The sequence below is a fragment of the Oncorhynchus clarkii genome, chromosome 7, assembly GCF_045791955.1.
Source record: "Oncorhynchus clarkii lewisi isolate Uvic-CL-2024 chromosome 7, UVic_Ocla_1.0, whole genome shotgun sequence".
In the NCBI taxonomy this organism is placed as follows: domain Eukaryota; kingdom Metazoa; phylum Chordata; class Actinopteri; order Salmoniformes; family Salmonidae; genus Oncorhynchus; species Oncorhynchus clarkii.
Window position 1 is genome coordinate 58,009,416 of NC_092153.1, and position 21,826 is coordinate 58,031,241.

Genomic DNA, 21,826 nt, shown 5'->3' on the forward strand with positions numbered 1-21,826 from the left:
ACTTGCCTAGTTAGATAAAGGTATAAATGAAATGAGTAAAACAGTACATAAACATTAAAGTGACTAGTGATTCCATGTCTATGTATACAGGGCAGCAGCCTCTAAGGTGCAGGGTTGAGTAACCGGTTAGAAGCTGGCTAGTGATGGCTATTGTCATGACTTGCCCTTTTAGGTGAGGATCATAGGCTCCAGATTCCCACCCTCCCACCAGTTTTATGACGGTCGTAAATACCTGGAGGAAAACTCTCTCTCACACTCTTTCAGAAATGTAAGTTAAATCCCTTTAATAGAGAGACGTTGCAGTACAGTAACACCAAAGTTTAATAATTAAACAATATTTCCGTAATCCAAACAGTTGGAAGGGTCCATGGGTACTTAAAGAACAATCATGTCAAATTCATTTCTAATTTGTGATATAACTAAGGAAAGTAGAACAACATAACTATCTCTGAGTGTGTATATTTCCCATTGATCAGATTCACATCTGTTGTGGACTTATGTGATTAGATTAAATATGAAATAAGTTTTTAGAAGATGTAATGTGATGTGGCTGTGATCCAACCCAAGTGCATATTAAATAGGACTCGTGACAAAATGTACATTAGGCCAGCAACATGAGCTGAAAGGTACAGAATGGCTAGAAACAAACTTTCAACAGAGAATAAGAAAATCTCTACAGTCTTCACTCAAAGAAAAAACAAAAACTTTCCCCAAAATGAGTTTTTATTGAGAATAATTTTTTTTCTTCCCAGAATACATTTGTTCAGAACAGCATTTTTACATATAAAAAAACCCCTGTTATTTTACACTGTAGATGAACTCAATGCTTGGTGTATATACAGAACCAAAATTCACGGTGTGAAAGTGTTTAATACAGTCATGCTCAAAGCAGACAAAAAAAAACAAAAAAAAAAACAATCTTTCCTCACCCAACAAAATGGGCAAAAAGGTATGAATGTGGCATATAAGTACGATTACATCTCCCTAAACGTACACCACCCCCCTTCAGCCCAGTTTCAGAGGACCTATGAGTGGTTCACTTGATAACTCTTCCAATGCACACTTTCATAAAAAGTAAACACTTGACAAAGCTGCACCACATTCTAGGAGCCCTACGCTGAACTTTCTGATCCTACAGTATTATTGGAGCGCGGCTTTAAACAGTCACATGTCTGGCGGACAAACATGGTTATATTCAGAGAGGCTTGACCAAACCTTTCCTTGCTACTCAATCAGTGAAATGAGTGGCCATCAGGTCAAAATCTGATGGCCACTCAAAAAAAACATACTAAAGAGCCCAGTTGTGAAGGTACACTACATTCATGCCTATATCCTCCAGGTAATTGAGGTGATGGAATTTAAGCAGAAAACCAAAGCGTTCCTATGTATACTGTGTTGGTTGTATGACGTCAGCCCAGTAAGAGGGACTTCCCTCATCCCAGTGCAGTATACATGCTTGTATACTACAGAGCCGTTGTCGCAGTCTGAAAAGGGACAACACTCCCGCCCCCTCATAAACGCTTGTGGATCAGACCATTTTAATAGATATGAAACCCTTCAGATGACCCTGAGGAGGCTAACCAGTCTCAGGCAAACTGTTACAAAGCAGTTGATCAGAGTGTTGTGAATGTCAGGATGTAGTCAGTCCCACCACTTCACTACACACACCATTCTGTTTGGGCTGAACCTCCTGTAGGCCATGTCAGGGGAGATGCCAGAAAGCATCCGGAAAATGACACAGGAGAGAACAGATTCATTGTGCAGATAAAAAAAAATGTAAATGGACATAAAATAATGTGAATAATAAGAGTTTTGTAGGACTTGGTCTGATCTGGGGCATGTCCATGTCCATTAAGCCGGTTGCTTCGTCACAGGTGTTGCAGCCAGGTGTCAGACTAGAAGAGCAGGGCTCCCATGCTGCCCACTTCACTCTGCTCCTTGACGAATATCTCAAAGTACTGGTAAATGATGGTGACGGCCAGCAGGATACCCGTGCCAGAGCCAATAGCACCCAGGAAGTCCGCCATGACAGATAGACCGCCGATACAGAGACCACCAAAGGCCGCCGCTGTGGGGATGTACCTGGAAAGCACAGAGGCAAAATTTCAGCTTGATACAGAAGGCAAACTCAAGTAGTAGTGCACCAATCATTACCCGAAGAAAGCATGTTTGGAAAAGTGTAATATTAAACCCTGTTAAATTAAGACATGGATTGTTATGGCTAAAAGGTTAGAGTTTTGACTAAGATAGTTTACCTGTTGAGTTCATGAACCATGGAGGTCTCTCTGTGTCCCCTCATCACCATTTGCTGCTCCTTTAGCTGCTTAGCCACCTAAGAGAGCAAACACACACTCATGGATTACATTACATAACATGTACAGGTCCTCTGAAACATGCCATCCTGAAATGCCGTAGACATTTTAGGAGATTCCTACATCAAAATTATGAATTTATGATTACATAGTCCAACAAATGTACAGGACATATGGTAGAAGGACTTACATCTTTGGCAGAAGAGCCAGACACCTCGATCCAGGTCTTGGAGAAAAAGGCACAGGAGCCCAGCATGAAGCAGATGTAGATGGCAGCGTGGATGGGGTCGTCTAGGACCGAGCCAAACGACTCCGGGGGAGAGAAGTAGTAACAGAGCCCACCCACTGGGTAGGCACGAGCTGGACCACCTGACGATGAGTCCTACAAACACACAAGTCTGGTCAGCTTATACATTCTGTATTGCTCGATATGTTCAAATCGAATCAGATTTGATTGGTCGTGTACACATTATCACAGGTGTATGTTCCTAGCTCCAACAGTGCAGTAATACCTAACAATACACGCAAATCCCCAAAATAAAAAGGAATTCAGGAATATTAGAATTAACAATGTCAGAGTCTGGAATATAAATATATACTGTATGTATAGACATTATGGACAGTATATAGAAAGGTGTGTACAACAGTAGTTATATTACGATGAGTCTTGACTATAAAATACAGTGTATACACACATGGTGTGTAAAACAGTATTTAAACATTATTAAAGTGACAAGTGTTCAATGACTATGTACTTAGGGCAGCAGTCTCTAAGGTGCAGGGATGAATACCGGATGGTAGCCAGCTAGTAACAGTGACTTAAGTGCAGAGTACTGTGGGGTTGTTAATGTGACAAACCTTGAGTTTAGAGTTTGGACATGGTAGTTCAGAGAAATGGTGTGTACTTACAGACCAGGTGCCCAGCAGGTTAACCAGGAAGTTGCCACTGAAGCGAGTGGAGAGCATCTGAGAGATGACGTACAGGTTGGACACGAGGGCAGACTGGAGGATGATAGGAATGTTGGAGGTGTAGAAGAGCTTGATGGGATAAGTGTTGTACTGGCCACGGTAACGGGCAGACTTGATGGGCAGGTCCACCCTGAAGCCCTGTAGAGAGACAGGTGGAAGAGAGACATTGTAAGAGAGGGTAGAACATACCCACATCATAAATATATAGTGTCTAAATGGTAATTAATAAAAAAGGTAAATACATTTTTTTTATGCATTGTGTTGTTTTCTGACAATAACAAATGTATTCTTTAACAGGTTTAAAGGAAGAAAGACAGTTACTGACCTGGAAGTATATGACTACACCAAAGACGAAAACGGTGGCGAGGAGGTTCAAAAGATTTGGCAGGTTCTGGCGGTAGAAGGCCTCTCTCAGGGCGCGCACTTTGTCTGTTCGCGTGGCCAGCAGGTGGAAGAGGGCAATGATGGCTCCCTCAAACTCTGTACCTAAACACAAGAGACTAAAACATCAGCCTCACATCTAGAGACCACCTAAACTAACCTTGACCCCTGGGGTTCTTCTCAAGGCCAAGTCAATCTATAGGAGCCATAGTTGGTCTTGTGAAATTACCACTTGCATATAATATGGTATTATCTCTGATAGTGGAAATTAGTAAGTCTGTCCTAAATGTACACCAAAACAGGGCACATCAGTTTCAATGCCTCAGTTTAGCCCGTGAGACGTGCTGTCCTTCTCCCACAGCTGTCTGCTCTGGTGTCTTACCTCTGCCAGTGTTGACAGTGGTGGGGCTGAAGGCCTTCCAGACAATTGTCTCACAGATGTTGGTGGCAATGAACAGGGAAATACCAGAGCCCAGACCATAGCCCTTCTGCAGCAGCTCATCCAGCAGCAGCACGATTAGACCTGCCACAAACAGCTGGAGGGGGAGACAGGTGGGTTAGAGACCGAGACAAACCACTCACACTGGAGCCCAGTTTGACTTCCTTTAAATAGACAGTGGGGCAATAAAGTATTTAGTCAGCCACCAATTGTGCAAGTTCTCCCACTTAAAAAGACAAGAGGCCTGTAATTTTCATCATAGGTACACATCAACTATGACAGACAAAATTAGAAGAAAAGAAATCCAGAAAATCACATTGTAGGATTCTTAATGAATGTATTTGCAAATTATGGTGGAAAATAAGTATTTGGTCAATAACAAAAGTTTATCTCAATACTTTGTTATATACCCTTTGTTGGCAATGACAGAGGTCAAACGTTTTCTGTAAGTCTTCACAAGGTTTTCACACACTGTTGCTGGTATTTTGGCCCATTCCTCCATGCAGATCTCCTCTAGAGCAGTGATGTTTTGGGGCTGTTGCTGGGCAACACGGACTTCCAACTCCCTCCAAACATTTTCTATGGGGTTGAGATCTGGAGACTGGCTAGGCCACTCCAGGACCTTGAAATGCTTCTTACGAAGCCACTCCTTCGTTGCCCGGGCGGTGTGTTTGGGATCATTGTCATGCTGAAAGACCCAGCCACGTTTCATCTTCAATGCCCTTGCTGATGGAAGGAGGTTTTCACTCAAAATCTCACGATACATGGCCCCATTCATTCTTTCCTTTACACGGATCAGTCGTCCTGGTCCCTTTGCAGAAAAACAGCCCCAAAGCATGATGTTTCCACCCCCATGCTTCACAGTAGGTATGGTGTTCTTTGGATGCAATTCAGCATTCTTTGTCCTCCAAACACGACGAGTTGAGTTTTTACCAAAAAAGTTATATTTTGGTTTCATCTGACCATATGACATTATCCCAATCTTCTTCTGGATCATCCAAATGATCTCTAGCAAACTTCAGACGGGCCTGGACATGTACTGGCTTAAGCAGGGGGACACGTCTGGCACTGCATGATTTGAGTCCCTGGCGGCGTAGTGTGTTACTGATGGTAGGCTTTGTTACTTTGGTCCCAGCTCTTTGCAGGTCATTCACTAGGTTCCCCCGTGTGGTTCTGGGATTTTTGCTCACCGTTCTTGTGATCATTTTGACCCCACGGTGTGAGATCTTGCGCGGAGCCCCAGATTGAGGGAGATTATCAGTGATCTTGTATGTCTTCCATTTCCCAATAATTGCTCCCACAGTTGATTTCTTCAAACCAAGCTGCTTACCTATTGCAGATTCAGTCTTCCCAGCCTGGTGCAGGTCTACAATTTAGCTTCTGGTGTCCTTTGACAGCTCTTTGGTCTTGGCCATAGTGGAATTTGGAGTGTGACTATTTGAGGTGTCTTTTATACTGATAACAAGTTCAAACAGGTGCCATTAATACAGGTAACGAGTGAAGGACAGAGGAGCCTCTTAAAGAAGTTACAGGTCTGAGAGCCAGAAATCTTGCTTGTTTGTAGGTGACCAAATACTTATTTTCCACCATAATTTGCAAATAAATTAATTTAAAAAATCCTACAATGTGATTTTCTGGATTTTTTTCTCTCATTTTGTCTGTCATAGTTGAAGTGTACATATGATGAAAATTACAGACCTCTCATCTTTTTAAGTGGGAGAACTTGCACAATTGGTGGCTGGCTAAATACTTTTTTGCCCCACTGTACCTTTTGTGGATGTGAACCTCGCTTTAAATTATCCAATCACTTACAGATTCATAGTGGTAACCTCTGAAAAGGTAGCAAGAAAAGAGTATTGGACCAAGGCCTGAATCTGAGGGGGGATAAGAATATGACAGAGGGGTGGAGAGGAGGGCTCACCTGGATGATGATGAGCAGACAGATCCCAGCGCCCATATCGGAGGGGTCTCCGTACATTCCAGTCATCACATACACGATGGCCTGACCAATGGTGATGATCATACCAAACACTGTAGGAGATAGCAATGGGTTAGAAATTATATGGCCTCATTCACAGTAATGATTAAACTTGACAGAATTGGGTCAAACTAGGAACAAGAAGTGTGGCTTGTGGTCTTACATTTCTGTGCTCCGTTGAAGAGGGCCCTGTCTTTGGGGGTGTCTCCCACCTCAATGATCTTAGCTCCGGCCAGGAGCTGCATGATTAGGCCGGAGGTGACTATGGGAGAGATTCCCAGCTCCATCAGGGTACCTGGATGGACAGGAGAGACCCAGGGTAGGTTAACAGGAGAGCAGAGCCATAGAGTTGTTCAGCCATTCAATCAGAAATAATACCAATTACCCACTCAAGTCAGAGATAAAATGATCACTCCTATTGATCAATTCATCATTCACTCAACACTATCAATTCACACAGTTACTAATTGACTCATTCATTGCCATGTCCCTTGATTGATGTATCAATTCACAGACATTAATTTATTCACTTGTTGCCTCTACATTGCAAAAGTGACAACCCACCTCTGTTGGAGGCCAGAATGACTCTCATCCAGTAGAAGGGATCTGCAGAGTCTGAGGACATGATGCCAAAAAGGGGAATCTGGAGGATAGGTGACAGACGTTCAGGAGTGAGTTTTTATTCTACTCGATTAAAATGCTAGAAAAGAGTGTGTGTGAACATTACATCAGATATTTACCTGGCAGCAGACAAGGAAAATGAAGAGAGTGATGGCTGTCCATAGTACCTTCTCTCTGAACTGGATCTGTTGAACAATGCAATTACAGTGAGACATGGAAGCAACAATGACAGCAGGAACAACAGAGGTTTATACAGTTGAAAGTAAAACATACTTGTCTTCATAAAGTAAAATACTGTACCTTTCTTTCAGGTTTCTGGATTTCAGGTAATACTGCGCAGAATGGCTTTATTACCTCCAGGAATTTGACTGAAAACAGACAAAAGAAGGGATGTTATTCAATAGACTCGCCACAATAAACATAAATCAAGGCCAGTGAATGACCTAACAATGTATAGGGGGACGTGGCATAGCGGTACATGCATAGCGGGTTAGATCTTTGGCTATAAACTAAGCGAATTCACTATGAAAACAGATCTTTCTATACACAATTGTTAATCCAATGTAAAACATTTAGCGTTTCAGTAAACATGTACTGTTTATGATACGAGATATTTAAACCTGTGTCAAACACCGGCTGTTAGCTAAGCGTCGTCATCACTAATCTGGATGTGTCGGTCTGCATCCAATATAGCTAACGTTAGCTATACTATCTAGATAACGTTACATGTTAACTAGCATGCAGCAGTTATCATACTCCGATATATCAATTGCCATGTAACACTGGTTGATATGATATCAATGTACCGTTAGCTGACTGGACATAATAAAAAGTAGTTAACATCTGTGTAGTTAACGTTAGCAAGCTAGCTAACGTTAGTTAGCAAGTGACACTGATAGCTAACGCGTTAGCTGGCTAACTAGCTAGCTCTTTTAAACTTCCGTTTCTTGACAACTGACAAAACTAGCAATTTTCTTGCAGGCATTGCTGTTGAAGACAGGAGTTAAAATATGCGTGAAACAAAGACCACTTGTCATCCAGCTAGCTAACAGTTAGCTCTAACTACAATGAAAATGGCCTTAGATCCAATCATTGAAAAATGACATAGCCTGCATCGGATTCATCAAAAGTTCCCCGATTATGTGAAATCGTCTTTTACTTTAGCTAACTACTTTAGTCTGGGGGAATACTCACTGCCCATGATGATTTCCCAAGCGTTACGATCTTTGAGTGTGTGGTCCTTATGTGTCAATAGGTCTCTCCAGTTTTCGTTCTGACTACCGGCGAAATGCTCTACATCTGAGAAAGAAAGCGCGTTAGAGACACGTCAACACTACACAAGCAAAGATAGAACAATGAGACAGATATTTCCCTGGATGTATAAATGTGAAGCATCCGGTTGGCGTTTCCACTCACTACCAAATCTGGTAGCGAGAAGAAGCCTAATGGCGCGCAGCGGAAGAAGAGGGAACGAGGTGGATTTTGGTCGACATTCTGCACATTTTCTCAGCGATTAAACATTTGATCTTAATGCGGTTTTCTGTTCCCAAAATCGGTTATGAACAGGGTGGGCTAAGTTTTCTAGACCTTACCCCTTGTAAACGTAGAAATCGCGCTGTTTAGGAGTGCAAAGGCTAATTGAGTTATTGCACACGCGCACTTCACAGAGTAGGCGTTCCCTTACGGGAAATATGCCACTATATACTAGAACGCGCAAATGGATATCGCTAATGCATGCTTGGCTCTGCCCCCATCCTTGCTTGTTCTGCCCACTATGACTAATTTGTTCCTATTGGAAACGACAAGCAGTGGGCTATCTTGGTTTAGTTATAAAAAATGTTTGACACAAGCGCTCCAACAGAGACGGAAGAGGAAGCGAGACACACAATCGTTTTTTTCCCTGGTTCAATGAACTAAATAATACCAGACCCAGCTACTATTGCATTGGTGTCACACCCAGTTAAGTAGACCGGAACTAACGCCTTTTCAATGGTTAACGGCATCCAATAAATGTTTCATTACCGCAACGTACTCGACTGGAGTATAACTCCCTTATACTTTGCTTAAAAAATAATAATAATAAAACATTTTACTAAATAAATCAACAAATACCCTTACATCTAACCTTAAGCTCATTAAACACCCACCAGCATACTCCACTATTTAAATCTATCAAGTCCTACAGCCTGAAAGGATCTGACACCATCACTCAACACACTCTGTAACTCTTCAAATGTCAAGTCTCGTACACCTAAATACTTCTCTGCAGCTGCCACCACAACCTCAATTTTCTGCAACTTACATTCCATCTCTACAGTACAGTTGATAACCATTGCTATAAATGCAACAAAAACATCCAATCTTACTGAAACATATCATTTGTTGGCCTATTCCTCTGTACTGGTAGAGATCTACTACTCACGCCACTCCTCTCAGGACCCCTCCACCTTGACCCATCTTCCTCTACTTTCTTCACAACCTCAGAACACAACAACTTTTGCACTACTCTAACCCTGGAAACCTCGACCTGCTTCTCTCACACCGGACATTTCTGATCCCCAGCCACATGGGCACCACTACAATAAACACATACAGCTTCTTTCCCCAATGCTACACATTCCTGTGTCTCGTGCCCTTCTGCACACTTCTCACACCTAGGAATCTCCCTCCTACACACAGCTGCCACAAGCCCATAAGCTTGACACCTGTAACAACGTAATGTATTCAGCAAAAAACTAAAAATAACAGACAACGACTTTTCTGTTTCACCATTCACGCCACCCTGTCTGCATCGCACCAAACGACGAGCATCACAAATACCAGGAACCTTCCCTTTCAGTTGGTCAACTTTCACATTCACCACTACCCCAGTAATCACTCCTTTCAATGGTGCCCTTTTCTTGAAATCATAACAATTTACATAACTTGTCCCCATTCGCTTGACGCGGACTGCCTGCTCCCTCTGACCAGCAGAAACACAAACAATTATCACAAGACCATTTCTGGTTACCTTCACCGATTCCACAACACCCAACTTTGTTTTCACCAACCCTGAAACCACACATGGATCAGCCAAAAGATAACTATCCACTTTTTCCAAAAATGTCACTCCATCACAAAATCATCTTTAACAGATTCATAATTTCTCCTGTATTCGATCCAACGTACAGCTCACTCTGCTTACATTTTCCACCAATATTCTTAATCAAATCAAAGTTTATTTGTCATGTGCGCCGAATACAACCTTACAGTGAAATGCTTATTTACAAGCCCTAACCAACAATGCAATTTAAGGAAAAAAAATAGGTATTAGGTAAACAATAGATAAGTAGAGAAAGAACAACCCCCAACCCCCCAAAAACAGTAAAAATAACAGTAGTAAGGCTATATACAGGTGGTACTGGTACAGAGTCATGTGCGGGGACCGGTTACCCAAGCTAATTGAGGTAATATGTGTGACGATCGTCTGAAGAAGTAGACCAAGGTGCAGCGTGGTAAGTGCTCATGATCTTTAATACTTAGAACACCAAACAAAAACAGACATAACGACCGTCCCGTTCTGCCAGCTTCACAGAGCTAACAAAAAACAAGATCCCACAACATAGGTGGGGAAAACAGGCTACCTAAGTATGATTCCCAATCAGAGACAACGATAGACAGCTGCCTCTGATTGGGAACCACACGAGGCCAAAACCAAAGAAATACAAAACATAGAATGCCCACCCCACATCACACCCTGACCTCACCAAATAGAGAAATAAAAAGGTTATCTAAGGTCAGGGCGCGACAATATGTACATGTACAGTTGAAGTCGGAAGTTTACATACACTGTCACGCCCTGGCCTTAGTTATCTTTGTTTTCTTTATTATTTTGGTTAGGCCAGGGTGTGACATGGGTGATTTATGTTTTGTCTTGTCTAGGGGTTTTTGTAGATTTATGGGGTTGTGTTCAGTTTAGGTGTCTAGGTAAGTCTATGGTTGCTTAGATTGGTCCTCAATCAGAGGCAGGTGTTTTTCGTTGTCTCTGATTGGGAACCATATTTAGGCAGCCATATTCTTTGGGTATTTTGTTGGTGATTGTTTCCTGTCTTTGTGTTTTATGCACCAGTTAGGACTGGTACGGTTTTCACGTTTATTGTTTTCGAGTTTGTTCATGTTTGAGTTTTCTTATTAAAGAACCATGAACTATAACCACGCTGCGTTTTGGTCCGCCTCTCCTTCCCAGGAAGAAAGCCGTGACATACACTTAGGTTGGAGTCATTAAAACTTGATTTTCAACCACTCCACAAATGTCTTGTTAACAAACCATGGTTTGACAAGTCTTTGTTTTGACAAGTACTTTGTGCATGACACAAGTCATTTTTCCAACAATTACTTACAGACAGACTATTTCACTTATAATTCACTGTATCACAATTCCAGTGGGTCAGAAGTTAACATACACTTTGCTGACTGTGCCTTTGGAAAATTCCAGATGATGTCATGGCTTTAGAAGTTTCTGATAGGCTAATTGACATCATTTGAGTCAATTGGAGGTGTACCTGTGGATGTATTTCAAGCCCTACCTTCAAACTCACTGCCTCTTTGCTTGACATCATGGGAAAATCAAAAGAAATCAGCCAAGACCTCAGATAAATATTGTAGACCTTCACAAGTCTGGTTCATCCTTGGGAGCAATTTCGAAACGCCTGACGGTACCACGTTCATCTGTACAAACAATAGTACACAAGTATAAACACCATGGAACCACGCAGCCGTCATACTGTTCAGGAAGGAGACGCGTTCTGTCTCCTAGAGATGAACGTACTTTGGTGCAAAAGTACAAATCAATCCCAGAACAACAGCAAAGGACCTTGTGAAGATGTTGGAGGAAACAGGTACAAAACTATCTATACCCACAGTAAAACAAGTCCTAAATCGACAACCTGAAAGGCAGCTCAGCAAGGAGGAAGCCACTGCTCCAAAACCTCCCAAAACAAAAGCCAGACTATGGTTTGCAACTGCACATGGGGACAAAGATCATACTTTTTAGCGAAATATCCTCTGGTCTGATGAAACAAAAATAGAACTGTTTGGCCATAATGACCATCGTTATGTTTGGAGGAAAAGTAACATCTTAAGACATCAGTCAGGAAGTTCAAGCTTGGTCGCAAATTGGTCTTCCAAATGGACAATGACCCCAAGCATACTTCCAACGCTGTGGCAAAATGGCTTAAGGACAACAACGTCAAGGTATTGGAGTGGCCATCACAAAGCCCTGACCTCAATGCTATTGAAAATTTGTGGGCAGAACTGAAAAGCGTGTGCGAGCAAGGAGGCCTTACAAACCTGTCTCAGTTACATCACCTCTGTCAGGACGAATGGGCAAAAATTTACCCAACTTATTGTAGGAAGCTTGTGGAAGGCTACCCAAAACGGTTGACCTAGGTTAAACAATTTAAAGGCAATGCTACCAAATACTAATTGAGGGTATGTAAACGTGTGACACACTGGGAATGTGATGAAAGAAATAAAAGCTGAAATAAATCATTCTCTACTATTATTCTGATATTTCACATTCTTAAAATAAAGTGGTGATCCTAACCCACTTAAGACAGGGAATTTTTACTCTGATTAACTGTCAGGAATTGTGAAAAGCTGAGTTTAAATGTATTTGGTTAAGTAATCTTCCGACTTCAACTGTAGGTATAGTTAAAGTGACTATGCATAGATTACAGAGAGTAGCAGCAGCGTAAAATAGGGGTTTGGCGGGACACAATACAAATAGTTCAGGTAGTCATTTGATTACCTGTTCAGGAGTCTTATGTCTTGGGGGTAAAAGCTGTTGAGAAGCCTTTTGGTCCTAGAATTGGCACTCTGGTACCACTTGCCATGCGGTAGCAGAGAGAACAGTCTGTGACTAGGGTTGCCGGGGTCTTTGACAATTTTAGGGCCTTCCTCTGACAACATCTGGTGTAGAGGTCCTGGATGCAGGAAGCTTAGCCCCAGTGATGTTTTGGGCCATACGCATCACCCTCTGAAGTGCCTTGCAGCCGGAGGCTGAGCAATTGCTGTACCAGGCTGTGATGCAATGCTCTCGATGTTGCAGCTGTGGAACCTTTTGAGGATCTGAGGACCCATGCCAAATCTTTTCAGTCTCCTGGGGGGGAACAGGTTTTGTCAAGGTTTTTCACGACTGTCTTGGTATGTTTTGACCATTCTAGTTTGTTGGTGATGTGGACACCAAGGAACTTGACGCTCTCAATCTGCTCTACTACAGCCCGGTCTATGAGAATTTGGGTGTGCTTGGTTCTTTTTGCATTACTCATCTCATATGTATATACTGTATTCTATTCTAATGTAATTTAGTCTAACCCACTCCAACATTGCTTGTGGAAATATTTATATATTCGTAATTCCATTCCTTTAGATATGTGTGTATCGTATTGTGTGTATTGTTGTGAAATTGTTAGATATTGCTTGTTAGATATTAATGCACTGTTGGAGCTAGAAACACAAGCATTTTGTTACACCCGCAATCTGCTAAACATGTGTATGTGACCAAACAAATTTGATTTGATTTACCTGGGGAACCCCCGACAGCAAAGTTCAATCATCTCCTGGTAGTATATTTGTTGATAAACTTTGGATCCCTTTCAAAAGAACCGTGCGTCTGCCCTCGACCTGCCACATCTCTTCGCCGGGCCGCCTAAATGGCTGAACGAGTGAATTATCTTCATTTATCCACCATCTTTGGCTTCTTTAGTTTCTAGAGTGAAAATGTTATTGAAAACAATGCAGTAGGTACAATATTTTTTATCCTGTTCCCCTTGGTCGTTTTAGCACAGCACTGGCCCTTAATGCATTGGTCAGACAGGTGTGTATTCAAATCAAATCAAATTTTATTTGTCACATACACATGTTAAGCAGATGTTAATGCGAGTGTAGTGAAATGCTTGTGCTTCTCGTTCCGACCATGCAGTATTATCTAACAAGTAATCTAACCTAACAATTTCACAACAACTACCTTATACACACAAGTGTAAAGGAATGAATAAGAATATGTACATACAAATATGTGAATGAGCGATGGCCAAACGGCATAGGCCAGATGCAGTAGATGGTACAGAGTAAAGTATATACATATGAGATGAGGAATGTAGGGTATGTAATCATTATAATAAGTGGCATTGTTTAAAGTGGCTCGTGATACATTTATTACAACAATTTTTCATTATTGAAGTGGCTGGAGATGAGTCAGTATGTTGGCAGCAGCCACTCAATGTTAGTGGTGGCTGTTTAACAGTCTGATGGCCTTGAGATAGAAGCTGTTTTTCAGTTTCTCGGTCCCTGCTTTGATGCACCTGTACTGACCTCGCCTTCTGGATGATAGCGGTGTGAACAGGCAGTGGCTTGGGTGGATGTTGTCCTTGATGATCTTTTTGGTCTTCCTGTGACATCGGGTGGTGTAGGTGTCCTGGAGGGCAGGTAGTTTGCCCCCGGTGATACGTTGCACTCACTACCCTCTGGAGAGCCTTATGGTTGTGGGCGGAGCAGTTGCTGTACCAGGCGGTGATACAGCCCGACAGGATGCTCTCGATTGTGCTTCTGTAAAAGTTTGTGAGTGTTTTTGGTGACAAGCAGTATTTCTTCAGCCTCCTGAGGTTGAAGAGGCGCTGCTGCGCCTTCTTCACCACGCTGTCTGTGAGGGTGGACCATTTCAGTTTGTCCGTGATGTGTACGCCGAGGAACTTAACACTTTCTACCTTCTCCACTACTGTCCCGTCGATGTGGATAGGGGGCTGCTCCCTCTGCTGTTTCTTGAAGTCCACGATCATCTCCTTTGTTTTGTTGACATTGAGTGTGAGGTTATTTTCCTGACACCACACTCCGAGGGCCCTCACCTCCTCCCTGTAGGCCATCTCGTTGTTGTTGGTAATCAAGCCTACCACTGTAGTGTTGTCTGCAAACTTGATGATTGAGTTGGAGGTGTGCATGGCCACGCAGTCGTGGGTGAACAGGGAGTACAGGAGAGGGCTGAGAACGCACCCTTGTGGGGCCCCAGTGTTGAGGATCAGCGGGGTGGAGATGTTGTTACCTACCCTCACCACCTGGGGGCGGCCCGTCAGGAAGTCCAGGACCCAGTTGCACAGGGCGGGGTTGAGACCCAGAGTCTCAAGCTTACTGATGAGTTTGGAGGGTACTATGGTGTTAAATGCTGAGCTGTAGTCGATGAACAGCATTCTCACATAGGTATTCCTCATGTCCAGACGGGTTAGTGTGCCGTGTGATTGCGTCGTCTGTGGACCTATTGGGGTGGTAAGCAAATTGGAGTGGGTCTAGGGTGTCAGGTAGGGTGGAGGTGATATGGTCCTTGACTAGTCTCTCAAAGAACTTCATGATGACTGAAGTGAGTGCTACGGGACGATAGTCATTTAGCTCAGTTACCTTCACTTTCTTGGGAAAAGGAACAATGGTGGCCCTCTTGAAGTATGTGGGAACAGCAAACTGGGATACGGATTGATTGAACATGTCCGTAAACACACCAGCCAGCTGGTCTGCGCATGCTCTGAGGATGCGGCTGGGGATGCCGTCTTGGCCGGCAGCCTTGCGATGGTCAACCCTTTTAAATGTTTTACTCACGTTGTCTGCAGTGAAGGAGAGCCCACATGTTTTGGTAGCGTGCCGTGTCAGTGGCACTGCGTTGTCCTCAATGCGAGCATCGAAGTTGTTTAATTTGTCTGGGAGCAAGACATTGTGGTCTGCGACGGGGCTGGTTTTCCTTTTGTAGTCCGTGATTGACTGTAGACCTTGCCACATACCTCTCATGTCTGAACTGTTGAATTGTGGCTCTACTTTGTCTCTATACTGACGCTTAGATTGTTTGATTGTCTTGTGGAGGGAATACCTACACTGTTTGTTATCGGTCATGTTTCCTGTTACCTTGCCCTGATTAAAAGCAGTGGTTCGCGCTTTCAGTTTTGCGCAAATGTTGCCATCAATCCACGGTTTCTGGTTGGGGAATGTTTTAATAGACACTGTGGGTACATCACCTATGCACTTGCTAATAAACTCGCTCACCGAATCAGCGTATTCATCAATGTTATTGTCTGACGCTATGTCCACGTGATTGAAGCAACCTTGAAGCGTGGAATCCGATTGTTCGGATCAGCGTTGAACAGACCTGAGCACGGGCGCTTCCTGTTTTAGTTTCTGTCGATAGGCTGGGAGCAACAAATGGAGTCATGGTCAGCTTTTCCGAAAGGAGAGCGGGGGAGGGCTTTATATATATTTTGCCAGCCTGGGTCAGGCATTCGATATGCTGATAAAATTTAGGGAGCATTGTTTTCAGATTAGCCTTGTTAAAATCCCCAGCTACAATAAATGCAGCCTCAGGATATGTGGTTTCCAGTTTACATAGAGTAGCCTACAGTACAGTGTAGGTCCGTTTTTTCATAATCTCACTGAAATCTCACTGTCTCAATGAAAAATGTGATGTCTTTGATGGATATTATTATTATTATTATTATTATTATTATTATATAGAGACATAAAAATATGGACACGTCATTGGCATTAAATAATAAATGAATGACTTCCTGCAAAGAAATACAAGTGAATCACTCTATTTCAGTGAAGAGCCCATCATGGGACAAAACATTTACTGTTCTGTTCATTCTAGTGTACTTAGGCAAACTTGTTTTGTCTGGCAACATTCAGCTGTGGGTTTGCTTGTCTGAGAGCCTCAGATAATGTCATCAAAAGCACCAACAGGAAACAGCACATCCTCATTATTACAGCAGTACATCTGACATATTCTTACCAATCAGTATTTCAGTGCATTGACCTTCTGGCAGATTCAGGTTCAGTGTTTGAAATACTTAATGAATTATGTGTATATGATTATGGGCTAACCGTTATATTACTGATGTTACTGATATTGGCAATATTGCCCCTGTCTGCTGTGGGAAGTAAGGGTGCTGTAGCACCCCCTGAAAAATCTGAATTTAAAAAAACATATAATTATTATAATGTATTATTAATAAATTATAATTATTATAATTTATTATAAATATATGTTTTAATAATTATAGAATAGGTTGAAGAGTGTAATTGACTCCAAAGATTGTAATTTGCTTAATATTAGGCGTTATTAGGTATGTTATTAAAAATGTGTTTATTCTGTTGTTGCTAATCAAATGGCTACCCAGACTATTTTCATTGTCTCTCCCCCACACCTGCATTTTTATACAGCTGCTATTTTCCATGCATAGTCACTTTACCTCTACCTAAATGTACATATTACCTCGACTAACCGGTGCCCCTGCACATTGACTCTGTACTGGTACCCCCTGTATATAGCCTTGCTACTGTTATTTTATTATTGCTCCTTAATTATTTGTTATTTTTCATCTTTATTTTTTATTTTTTTATTTTTTTATTTAAGTTTATTATAGTAAATACTTTAACACTTATTTTTCTTAAAACTGCATTGTTTGTTAAGGGCTTGTAAGTAAGCATTCCACTGTAAGGTCAACGCAACACCTGTTGTATTCGGCGCATGTGACAAATACAATTTGATTTAATTTACTCATAAAAACATTTTTTTTAAAAATGCTATTATTTATCTTAGGAAAAAAATGCAGACCCCCAGTTGAATACCCCTGCTGTAATAGAATATTGTGGATCAGGAAGCACAAGCAGTTGTGAAAAAGGTATATATTCAATCGTGACAGGATATTTTTGTCACACACACACCACACTTCCGTTTTCATCCTCCTTGCCTTTCTTCGTCTGTCTATCGTTTGTCTATAGGGGACATTCCAGCACTTTGCTGCTGACGCAGGTGATTCTTTCTTTCTGTTTCTCCACAGATCAGCTAGTCTGTCCTCCATCTAAACTAGGTCATAGAGCACACGCCTGTGTTACGATCCACTATACATTACCTCTTTCATGCATTTCACACCCTTTCAGTCATTCATGGTGTGCTACAGTACAGTATGGTAGACCTTTAGTGTGATAACATTTTGTTTTCAAAGCCTGAAGGAATCATTGGAATAGATTATCATTCTACAGAATGATACATTGGACTACAAGGAAAATGTTGGTTTTACTACCATGTTTTATCTGTACTGATGTTCTTTATCTTCCTTCCTGTCTTCCTGACTGGGCTGATTGAGAGTTTGTTTGGCTTGTTCTTGTTGTGTTTGTTCTCAGACAACCACCGCTTAAACCAGAAAGTGAAAGTGGGGGTTAATGAGGACAGTATGAGGAATTCAAGTGGAGAATCTCAATTGCATACTCCTCACGTCCTCTCTCCTTCTCAAAACCTACTGGATCAGAAAGCTACCTTCTCTTCCAATGGGTTTTGAGAAGGAGGCGAGGAGAGAGGAATATGCAATTGAGATTCTCTCAAGGCAAGGTATTAGGGGGTTGTGTGGTAGGGACAGGTGCAGTGAAGGTTAGATAATGAGAGTATGGGGTATGTTACAGATGCAGTCACGCAGACGCACGCAGTATACCACACCACGTTGTGTTTCTGCACCGGTAGAAGCCTCTCTGTGTGTGTGTGTGTGTGTGTGTGTGTGTGTGTGTGTGTGTGTGTGTGTGTGTGTGTGTGACTAGTGGGAGTAGAGATCACAAGACCACCACGGGACTGGGCAGTGAGTCACTGCACCCTGCTCTACTCTGCTGTTTTATCCTCCTGTAACAACCACAGGCTCTAGGATAGAGAAGGGTCAATAGAAACCAACTGGGTACCAGTATGGAATACACACACACAGGATTATAGAAATATCACTTTTATAACAATGATCTAAGGTTAATAATAGCACAACAGGTCTGTAGTGGGTGGGCTTGGAAAACATCTCAAAGGTCATTTACAGTGAATCGCAAGTCAATGTTTACATGCAATGTTCTGTTCTTAAATAATCAACGCATCTCAAAAGGCACAGCTAATCTCCAAAGTAGACACGGTAAACTTCACACACAATACTTCCAGTAGAGATAAATAAACAAAGACTGCTCTTGCAATAAATAAGGTCATTGTACAATTACACATTAAAACACAAGCAATACCTTTGCTGGCTGTCTCCAAGTCAAACACAGCCATCAAACAAGTTGTACTCAGAAAGAATACTTACATTTATCACTTTCAAATACACGTGGAGTGAAAAAGGATTGTCAACAGCAAACTGGAAATGTAGATTTGCAGACTATGGTCATGCTCCCTTGCTCAGACATTGCATGCATCAACCAATGGTTGCTTGCCACATCATCGACTGTGCCATCAGGCACCAGATTGCTATAACATATGATGTGGTTATCTGATATGTAAAACACTTATCTAGGCGTTGTAAGACGGCAGCAACGTCTGAGCAGAGGAACACTATCCTATCCTATCGTACCATCTCCTCTACACTAACTAGATGGTCCTGATCCTAGCTTCTACAACCTTCATCCGTACAGGGCACCCTGGGAACGTGATTCCCATCACAATTACAACAACATGCTTCATCTGGCTCTTCAACTACTACATATTTATTCCTTTGACAAATGCTTGCCACGTGTCCAAACTTTTTACAATTGTAACACTGCAACGGCTTTGGTACATATGGTCTCACTGCATTTCCCACATACCCAAGATTTACATAAGTTGGGAGAAACACTTCACCAAACGACAGTAACACCGATAGGCATTGCTCCTTCCTTCCATCACTCGATTCCATCAATGTGCGTCTACCACTCCTGGAATGTTCTCCCTAATCCACACAGCCTCTATGTCCAACGAAACACCAGAGATGACACCTTTAACCGGTGCCCTACTCTGAAAGTCATAACTTTCCACATCATACATTGACATCTTGTTAAGCCACAGAGCCTTCTCCTTTTGCACTGTTGACACACACAAAATCAGCATCATACAGCTCCTGGTCACTCAAACCGATTCCATTTTACCCAATTCGTCCTTCACCATCTTCGAGACTGCAGGTCACCCAAAAAAACATACTTGCTTCTGAATCGCACTAACCATCAACTGCTGTTCATTTCCAACTTTTGCCCTTTTCACTCTACTCTTCTTCACCATCGTCCACTCATTCTCACCAACTGTACTCATGCTAAAAGAATCACACAATACTTCCGCCATTGCTCCTCCAGTCATCCCCCGACTCCCTCGCTCTTTGCTGTGAAAGATGCGAGAGTTTGTGTTCCCGAAGTAGCACCCATATTGTTCGCATTCCAGCACAGCTGTTGCTTCATCAACTTTTTCTCAATTTCAAGTATTCGCCATATTTTGCTTCCTGACTTCCCTCTCCAGGCCTCATAGTTTGTCACCAACCAAGCTAGCTAACCATCTAGGCCCTTTCCCTGGCTCCAGGAAATGCAGCCATTTTAAGATAACAGGTGGAGATGCTGGTCACAATCACACCTGCAATCAATTAACCCAAACATAACCAATTACTTCAAATAGACCAATAGCAAGCTCACAGTTCACAATCTCATGACTACCATGTTTCTCTCATCTAATAGAGACACCTCCTCCTCTTCCTCCCCCATCTGTCTGATTGCTAACTGGAACACACCAGGAACAATGAAACAATCAAACAGCCCAGGACATGACCCTACTCAAAGGACTCTTTCTTCTACCGGTCTTTTTCTCTCTTCTCCTTTTCTCTCCCTACCTCTCTCTTACTCTGATGGTCTCTAACTCTCTATTCTCCCTGTATTTCTCCCTTTGATCATTTTCCTTTTCTCTCCGTCCTCTCTCTGACTGCTCTTTTGTCTGACAGTAATAATACCAGATATAACGATTTATTATGATTGTCACCCTAGCCTGTTATTATCAGAATTATATTATATTATGTATGTTGAACACATTAGCCCAATCAAGTAGTGTTCTTTTCTATTATTAGGTAATATAATATCCCCTGTTGCTGGGTCAAACATTGTTCTCTTTTCTGTATTATAACATCTATCTAACTCATAACAGATTATCTCTGTTCTATTCTTGGCTTGGGTTCCTACTTTTGCATGCAGACTGACACACAGAGGCTTCTCTGATTGACAGTGTACTGAACAGTATAAGAAGAACGATAGGTTGCTGTATTGTATTGTGTGTACTGAGTAGGGTTTGCTGCTTTATGTTTGGTTAGCCCTTGCCTATAGCCTTTGGAACCTGCTGTCTGTTTTACCAATGGGAGGTTTCAGGGGAACATACACTACATGACCAAAAGTATGCTTGGCGAACATCTCATGGGCATTGATATGGAGTTGGTCCCCCCTTTGCTGCTATAACAGCCTCCACTCTTCTGGGAAGTTTTTTCACTAGATGTTGGAACATTGCTGCGTGGACTTGCTTCCATTCAACCACAAGAGCATTAGTGAGGTCGAGCACTGATGTTGGGTGATTAGACCTGGCTCGCAGTCAGCGTTCCAATTAATCCCAAAGGTGTTCGATGGGGTTGAGGTCAGGGCTCTGTGCAGGCCAGTCCAGTTCTTCAACACTGATCTCGACAAAACAATTTCTGTATGGACCTCACTTTGCACACGGGGCATTGTCATGCTGAAACAGGAAAGGGCTTTCTCCAAACTGTTGCCACAAAGTTGGAAGAATGTCATTGCTGTATCATTAACATTTCCCTTCACTGGAACTAAGGGGCCTAGCCTGAACCATGAAAAACAGCCCCAGACCATTATTCCTCCTCCACCAAACTGTACAGTTTGCACTATGCATTCAGAAAAAGGTAGCGTTCTCCTGGCATCTGCCAAACCCAGATTCGTCCATCGGACTGCCAGATGGTGAAGCGGGATTCATCACTCCAGAGAACGCTATTCCACTGCTTTACACCACTTCAGCCGACGCTTCGCACTGAGCATGGTGATCTTAGGCTTGTGTGTGGCTGCTCGGCCATGGTAACCCATTACATGAAGCTCCCGACGAGCAGTTATTGTGCTGACGTTGCGTCTAGAGGCAGTTTGGAACTCGGTAGTGAGTGTTGCAACCAAGGACAGATGATTTTTATGCACTTCAACACTTGGCGGTCCCATTCTTTGAGCTTGTGTGCCCTACCACTTCGCGGCTGAGCCATTGTTGCTCCTAGACGTTTCCACTTCACAATAACAGCACGTACAGTTGACCAGGGCAGC

At 42.5% G+C, this 21,826-nt stretch overlaps 1 protein-coding gene across 3 annotated transcripts; it reads right to left on the minus strand.

Moving 5' to 3' along the window:
• Positions 1-263: 263 nt before the first annotated feature.
• LOC139413546 (protein transport protein Sec61 subunit alpha-like) lies at positions 264-18,923 on the minus strand. Of its 3 annotated transcripts, none has more exons than XM_071161050.1 (13): positions 18,823-18,923; positions 7,895-7,999; positions 7,001-7,068; positions 6,820-6,885; positions 6,644-6,722; positions 6,243-6,374; positions 6,023-6,132; positions 4,045-4,198; positions 3,607-3,767; positions 3,222-3,419; positions 2,503-2,694; positions 2,256-2,332; positions 264-2,082 (listed from the first exon to the last, which is right to left on the minus strand). In XM_071161050.1, the coding sequence occupies exons 2-13, from the start codon at positions 7,899-7,901 to the stop codon at positions 1,896-1,898; spliced, it is 1,431 nt and encodes a 476-aa protein (XP_071017151.1). In that variant the 5' UTR covers positions 7,902-7,999; positions 18,823-18,923; the 3' UTR covers positions 264-1,895. The 3 variants fall into 3 exon arrangements, with proteins under 3 accessions (XP_071017151.1, XP_071017150.1, XP_071017148.1); XM_071161049.1 differs by lacking the exon at positions 18,823-18,923 and adding an exon at positions 8,293-8,494; XM_071161047.1 differs by lacking the exon at positions 18,823-18,923 and having other exon boundaries at positions 706-2,082; positions 7,895-7,941; positions 7,978-8,097.
• Between the last annotated feature and the right edge of the window lie 2,903 nt (positions 18,924-21,826).